Source organism: Triticum dicoccoides, chromosome 2B (assembly GCF_002162155.2).
Source record: "Triticum dicoccoides isolate Atlit2015 ecotype Zavitan chromosome 2B, WEW_v2.0, whole genome shotgun sequence".
Taxonomy (NCBI): Eukaryota; Viridiplantae; Streptophyta; class Magnoliopsida; order Poales; family Poaceae; genus Triticum; species Triticum dicoccoides.
In genome coordinates, this window is record NC_041383.1 from 82445617 (window position 1) to 82453951 (window position 8335).

Consider the following 8335-nt stretch of genomic DNA (forward strand, 5'->3'; position numbering starts at 1 on the left):
GGCTAGAGGTGGGTGGGATCCGATCTGCGGGAGAGCATGTGGGACGCGGGATGAGCGGCTGCGGGTGAGGGAAAAAGCAGGGTTTTTTTCACAGCCGTGACCGTAGGGAATGAGAATGATTGGGTGCTTTTGGAAACTGAACAATGAGGTGGCACATCGCTGACGTGGACTATGTGCATGTTAAAAGAATAGGGAGTAGTGGGGAGTAACTTCTTAAGAATGGTAGATTTGGTTTGCACGAATCTTACAACATTGATCCTCTGGGTCGAGAGCCACATCACCATAGTCCTATTTTAAGTGGCAAAACAACACATTTTTTGGATTTTACACAAAACCCCCTACACTTTTAGGGAATCAACCCGCAGTTCACTTTTAAGTGACAAATTAAATCTTTTCTGTGTTTTTTGCAGAAAACACCGTGTCTTTTATGCTAATTAACCCGTAGTCTACGTAGACAAATATTTTTTGAAATATCCATATCTTTTAAACCGTAATTTCAATTTTAACATATTATATATGAAATTTGATTAGAAAAATGTGTAGAATCCGAATATGATGTTATTTTTACCTCTTAACCAGTTTTCAAATGCTACTTAGAGTGCAACCTTAATCAGTAGCGCACAGACAAATTGAAGATGAAAAAAATGTAGCAAGAGAAAAACCTCATCTTATGCCACGAGAGAGACGAGTTACGATTGACCACATTCAAACGTGTTGTGGTTCTGTAAGCACTATGATCATCATATGCGAGAATGCGACGACGAACAACAATAAGATGAGATGTCATGTTGAAATACAATACATGGACTTATTGTTTGTTTGCTTTTACAAAAGATATATTGGTTTCTTGACTCATGATTATTTGGGTTACAGTCATAGAAAATGCACTGATAAACGCAAGGCCTCGAATGAATAATTTCGGTGGAGAAGACCTACGGCAGCCCGTTTTAGAGTTTATAAGCAAGCAGCAAAAAACGTTTAGAAGAAAAAACATATCCAGCGGGCTGTGACCTGGGCAGCAGCCCATGGCCAGAATTTGGCCCGTGAAGCTGCCGCAACTCGCCTGGCGCTCTGAGTCGCTCTCGGCCGTCCGATTGAATTGGAGGGTCCTCTCGTCGGAAATAAAAGCGCAGTTGGCCGAAAACCTAGCTCGTTCCCCTTTCCTCCCCGATTCATCCGGTGCGGCGATTTCAGTGACGTGAGCGCCGGCGGCGGATCTTGTGGCGCTGACGGCGACGTGGGAGGTGCGGAGGTCCGTCACACGTGCACATCCGTAAGTGTTTCGCCGGTTACCTTCTTCCCGCGTGTCATCCAGAAACGGCAGCTTCGCGGTGACGATGCCGACGCACGGCGGCGGCTGTGAGGGATCTCGACGCGGCGTCATCAAGGTGAGCCCTTCACCTCTTCTCCTTTTTGTGCTCCAAATTTTAGGGATTAGATTTCAAGAGTTTTGCATTTGGGGATTTTCTTTGGTTTCCAAATCACCTCCTTCTAATTGCTAATCCTGGGTACTGAGTAGTAACGTGCTAATTGAGTCATCAACTTGATGCGGAAGCTTGACTTAATTATTCTAACCAAATTAAACATTATAATCATGCAATTAGTACCAACCCATAGCAAATTATACCTTAACCGAAACTACTATAACCCCTAATCCTGACAGTTGAACTTTAACAGTGGGTAATTATCCATAATCTTAAAACATTAACCTTAAGAAGCACTCATGAGGACTTAATCATAATAATCAACTTAAACAGAGCGCCATTAAACATTATTAGGGATCTCTAGGCATAAACATGCTCATGATACCAATGTTACACAATAGACATAAAAGTTAGACATGACATGAATAGGATCTTGAGCCGAGCATTATACCACCTAAAACAGATTAACAGAAAAGGGTTGGTGATTTCTTAAGGCTTTTGAGGGAAGCCATGTGCCTGCTCGATGCACCCCTCAGCCTATGGCTGCACCTTGTGATCTCCAGCAACATGGAGATGGCCGGGGAAGAAGTGCAGGAACATGAACTCGTAGCAAGCAGCAGGAGCGCTGCTGTAGAAGACGCACAGGTTGCCGTCGGCACTGACCTTGCGGTGACCGGCGGTGGTAGTCGGTCTTCTGATCACCTTGAGCACCTTCGTTTTAGGATCGGTTGTTAGCAAGTTGTATGATACGTACGTGTGTGTTTTTTCGAAAGGGTTCATCCTGCTCATTATATAGGTGGCGCTAAAGGGATAAGGGACTGAAACCAACAGCTGGATTTGGTGCCTCCGATCATGGCACGAACGTGGGGAAAAAGAGCTTCCCTTTTTCTCTCGGTCAGTTATGACCTGAGATCAAAATTCCAACAGGTGGCTGTTGAGGTGTGGACATGTGGCTGGTGATCACAGCAGATAACTGCTGGTTTCGCGTAGAAAATGGCAGACGGTTGTGTGATGTGAGATCTGCATGAAATGCCACGGGACGCGGCTGCTCGCTGAACCTAGAAGTGCACAAGCAGCTGCATCTCTTGGTGGGTGGAGCAGCATGTTCGCCCCATCAGGGTTTTTACAAGAACCATGACTACCTGCTGGCTACTGGCCCTTTGAGGCTTTGGGTCGACCGTGAAGCAGCTGCATCTCATTGCGGGGTAACTCGAATAGAGACACCGCCTTAGTGGAGTGGGCTATAAGCATAGGTATTAAAATGCTGACCAAAATCTTGGGCTGGCCACGGCCCAGGTCGGCCCCAACTAAGCTCTGCCCCTGTTCTGATGTACTCATGTACTTGGATGGTTTATTGATTTGTTGTTATTGTATGACAATCCATAAAAATATCATGAATCAAGTAGTCTCTACCTGTATATAGTGTCTATTACACAAGCATGTAGTGGATCACTCACATAGCCCTTGAATAGCTAACTGCTGATTCCTAGTTATGCAAAGATAGAAATCCAGAGTGTTTAGGGAAAACTTAGAACAGATGTACATATAACTGGATGCGTTGGGGCAAAAAAATGTTTATCCTGTTGTTTATGTGTCTACTATGTACTCCCTCCATAAACTAATATAAGAGCATTTAGACTACTAAAGTAGTGATAAACGCTCTTATATTAGTTTACAGAGGGAGTACATGATTATTCCACCAAAAAGTTGGTGGGATAATGCAGGCTCTATATTTTATGTTTCATGTCAAAACAGGGGAATCGGTGCTCTATTTGATACTCCCTAGCTAATTAGATTGAAGATGTTGGAACCAAACGGTTGGTTGTACGGGTGAAGCTTTGGCTTGGTAGGCGGGGAGTAACATAAGCTTTATCTTTTTCTTCACAAAGCTTGGCCAATACTGAACATCTTATTTATGCTGGAAAAAGAAATAAACCAGTGAAAGAAATTTTTGTAAGACGTGATCCGTAATTAGTACTAGGATTTTGGTCGAAAGTTGGTGAACTTTGTATTCTTGGTAATTGGTAATGCTATTTTCTGTTTAGGATGAATTAAAATTTATGCTTGTAACCATATTGTTGCATTATCTCATTAGTCTCATTGCTTGCTTTTGAAGAGCTTTTGTGTTTGACTGATAGTATCTTATGTTTTTTGCTGTAGGCGACAATTGCTGACAGAGATGACCCTGGTGAAGCTATGAGAAAAAAGTTCGATGGCATGCGTGAAAAATTGGAGTCTGCTGCGAATTCTGAAGATTGGAATAGTGTTCTGAGAATAGTAGAGAAGCTGATTCTTCCTCCTGATAGTGAACCAAGGGAATACGTAATGAAATTGGACCAAGATCTGCAGAAGGTACGAGATTCTTATGTGGGTGTCATAGATTGCAAATGGATTAAAATGTTGATGATTCTTATGTGGGTTATCAAAACCATTAATGCACGGAAATTGGTACCTGAGAGAGTTTGGTGGAGATGCTGCAATTGTTGCTAGAAAATATCTTTCAGCTGGACGAAACTGTCATATTTGCCAATGAGGAAAGAATGGTTGATGCAAGTTTTTTGAAGTATAATTATGGATTTGTTCGCAATACCGTTATAGATGTTTCTTTGGGAATGGCTAGGATTGTGTCGGTCGATTTGGCCTGGATGAATCTGAAGCGTTGGATAGAAAACGAATGCCCAGATTGTGTCTTCCTCCTCCCAACAGTTTTTCTCAATAAAACAGATCGGGTGTTTCTTCTTCCTCCGGCACGCCGCCTGCTACCACCGGCCAGGCCGTCTGCTGCCGCCGCCCGCGGCTGGCTGCGCTCCGCGCCAGCCTCGCCGCCCTGCCCTCCCCTTATCCTCTGCCCACCGCCATGCTTGCCACCGTCCCTGGCCTTCCCTCTAGCCCTGCCCCCATCTAGTTTTCATCTCCGGCGAAGCCACACCACCGCCGCCCCCACCCTGAACCCTAAGATAAATAATGGGGTGATGACGGCGAGCCCCTTCTCTCCGGCGAGGCCATTCCTTCTCCTTCCTTCACTCAAAATCGACTGACCCAAAACTGAAAAGTCAGCTGACTGAAATATAGCTAATCTGTGTTTGTTTTATTCCATTGCAGTGTGATTTGTCCCTTCCTATTACACATACATACAACTATGTGCTGTGCTTAGTTTTTAACTATTTCCTTGTCTATCCACTACTGGAATCGTTATTACTAAGTGCATATGGTTCAACGTCTAGACGTATTTGTCAGTTTTCATGTTTATGTATGTGGAGGTGCCCTAATTTTTTATTTCTCATACAGATCGCAGCTTTGCAAGCAAAAGACTGGCTTGTGAACAAGCTGAAGAAGCAGAACTCAGTTCCATCATATGAAAATCCTGTCCTAAAATATTCTGATTTACAACAGTGGCCTGTGAGGTAATTCTGGGACACATCCTTGACGAATTCAACATTTCTAGTAGTTTCTTTGCAAGTTTTCATTACTCCTTACATTACATAACAGTACAAAGGGATCTTTTTTTTTTCTCATCGATTAGCATGTCCTTTTTCTCCAATTCAGATCTCAATCACAGTAGTCATAGATGAGCTCGTTTTTCTCTGGAAACCTAGGACTTCTTCGTTCATTAGATCTTGTATATGCATATAATTAGCATAAAATATATAATCAGAATCGTTGATTAGCACCTATACCCATATTTTTCTCCATGCCTTGATGGAGTGATGCACTAGTCACATCTGCCAAATAAAAAATGTGTTTATTTTCCATTTGCTATCTATAACTAAGATGCTTTATCTAAACAATCATTTCTATGCATTTGTGTTTTGCATTGCCATCCTTACTGTTTAGTGTATTAGACCATTTAGACCAGTTTCAGTTTGAAAGAGAACTCTGTCTAAACCTTTCTTGTTGTGAACAGCCTTGCGTTGGGAGATTTTAAACTTGATCTGATTGAGATGGCTTTTTCGAACCCAAGCCAAGAAGGTTCTCTAAGTAATTTTATCAGCTACTTCAGTGATCGGCTGTGTAACAATGACCAAAATTTTACATTTCGACATGGAGAAGAATCATGTCACCTATTGGAATATCAGACACCTAATAAACAGCAACCCAGATGGATGTTGATTAAAATGAAGAAAGATAATGCTCGAGCCGAGATTTACATTAGGAGCGATCACTTCTACCTTTGTGCTTTCAGTAACAAAAAGGGTGAAATCTTTGAGCTTGTGAAGGAAGATTGTCTGCGAATAATCAAAAGTTCTGTTGCATTTGGCTGTAGCACAGACTACCCAAGCATACTGAACGACGAAAGACCTCGACTGATTCCAGAAGGTGAATGTGAAAAGAGGTTGTTGGACATAATTCTAAATATGGAGGAATTTTCACATGGCATCGAAGTGCTGTCAAACTATGACCACAGTATTCTGTCAAAACATGATGTGAGTGAGGCTGAAAAACGACGACTCATTCAAGAAGTGCAAGAGGCATTAGCTTGGAATGTAGTGGTTTTAGCTGAAGTTTCATGCATCGTTAATCTATTTGTATCCGTCAATGGAAACTGGAAAGAGAGTTGTTCAAGCTTGACAAAACTCTTGTATGAGTATATGATGCATTGGAAGGTAATGTTAAATAAGGCCTGCAACGGTGCCATTGATGCCAAGTTTGAGGAGAACATAGTGGCTAAAATCTTGCTGCGATTTAGATGTGAAGCAATTAAGGTGCTTAATCTGCTGTGCAACGCGAAGGGTCCTGGAATTATTAAGAATGGTGAAGATGGCAAAGGATCAGAGGAAGATTCTGGACCATCTCGTGGTAATGACAAAGAGCAAAAGACATCTGGATCTAGTTCTGGACTGTCTGGACATGGTAAGGACAAAGAAACAAACACACCTGGATCTGGACCACTTGATAGTTATGATGACAACCTGGAGGGTGACCGTGATGGTGGAAAACAGAAGGAAAATTATAATGATAGCAGGCCAGGGACCAGTGAGATCAGCAAAATAGCAATGGCTTTCATGGGAGGATTGATAGTTGGCAAGAACTGGGTTCAGCCTTTGATCAACAAAAGAAGCATGGAACCTTTTGTCATCACAAAAAGAGGGGTGGAATCTTTGATCATCAGCAGAAGAAGCGTGGAACCTTTGATGGTGCCATTGCTACCTGATTCTCTAGGATCTGCATATGCAAGTGGTTTGGGTCAGGTCTTGTCATTAGTACCTGATTTTTCGATGTCTTCACATGTACGTGGTTTGGATCCGATGCTGGTTAACTTCATCAAGAATTCGCCTGAGGAAGATATGGTTAACTTCATCAAGAATTCTATCCCCTCACAACCATATTTTCCTACAGGCCAGACTCTCTTAGAATTTTTTTCTATCCACACAAATTTGTGCTTAATAAAGACTATCATACTTTATGATAATCGCGGTGGTACTTTAATCTACGAGTCCAAGGAAGGAGAAAAGGACCAGTTTATTAAAAGACGCTCCATTTGGTTATCAGAGGATATAGGAAGAAAACCTTATGCTTTCATGGTATGATATTTATTCATAAATTAATTCATCCTTTTCTTTTAGTGACTGGTGAATTTACTGCTGATGTTTTTTATAATATGAATGCAGGAATCTCTTGTTCTCAAAGGCCCTAGCCGTCCCATGACTGCTCATGATGGGTACTGGATCATTCAAATTGATGTTCCGGTTGAATCATCTTTCGAGCCTGAACACCACCACCCTGTAATACCTGGTCGAGTATTATATTTGAATGATGATTTCCTTGACAAACCCAGGGGCAATTTAATTTCTATCAGAGGTGGCCTTGTTAACATCACATCAGTGACTTTCAGCAATGCGGTTCGCTCTTCAATCCGATTTTTACTTTGTTCCCACCAAGATGGCAGTTTTACTAAAGTGGAGGGCATGCTTATATTATCTGTTGAAAATTATCCATTTGGCTTCACTATTTTCAAAAATCAAGTCGAGGATGATGCTGTTCATTTCGTTAGACAGAGTGGCACAGTATTTGAACTTCCCTTGACTCGGCATGTTCTTGCACTGCCTATAGGATCTCGTGTACATGTCTTGGGGACTTTGAAACTAGCGACTTTGAAAGTGTTTGTAGATCAGTATCTGGTGCTCGACAAGAATGTTGCATGGGCTGGATGGACTGTGGAGACGGGTCTGTATGCTGCTATATGCATTGAGGCAAGTTCTTTTCTCTAGAGCTTAGTTATAGGAAATTTGGAATTACTCACTGATTATTATTTTCTGGCCTGTACTTGTAGTAGTTTAATTAGCCCATTGTAATGGATCTGGTGACCATGTGCGGATGAAATAATAGTACTAAAGAACCGCCGTGTCTGCAGTAATATTTGGCATATGGAAAACAGTTGTTTTAAGCCGGCTGATTACTCGCTAAGATCCGCCACCTTGGAAGCCTACAACGTTGGACCGCTGCTGTTTAAAACGCGCGCGCCCCAGTGCTACTCTGCATGCGGCTGCACCCAGCCGCTGCTCTCTCCGATCTGCCTCCACTCCAACGTACTGCCTCCGTAAAAATAATATAAGAGCGTTTGGATCACTACTCTAGTTATCTATATGCTCTTATATATTTCTTCATATGGCTGCACCCAGCCGCTGCTCTCTTCAATCTGCCCTCCACTCCCACGTACTCCCTCCGTAAAAATAATATAAGAGCGTTTTGGATCACTACTCTAGTTATCTATATGCTCTTATATATTTCTTCATGCGGCTGCACCCAGCCGCTGCTCTCTCCGATCTGCCCTCCACTCCCACGTACTCCCTTCGTAAAAATAATATAAGAGCGTTTGGGTCACTACCCTAGTTATCTCTATGCTCTTATATATTCTTTACGGAGAAAGTACTTGCTAATTATTTTACTGGAGTTAGAGAGTACGTACTTGC

The 8335-nt window shown here is 42.3% G+C and overlaps 1 protein-coding gene across 1 annotated transcript; it reads left to right on the forward strand.

Annotated features, from left to right (window-relative positions):
- The first annotated feature begins 1148 nt into the window (after positions 1-1148).
- LOC119362259 lies at positions 1149-7779 on the forward strand. Its single transcript, XM_037627461.1, has 5 exons — positions 1149-1388; positions 3585-3776; positions 4713-4828; positions 5329-6946; positions 7034-7779. Exons 1-5 carry the CDS (start codon positions 1338-1340, stop codon positions 7631-7633), a joined length of 2577 nt encoding a protein of 858 aa, XP_037483358.1. The 5' UTR covers positions 1149-1337; the 3' UTR covers positions 7634-7779.
- Positions 7780-8335: the final 556 nt, after the last annotated feature.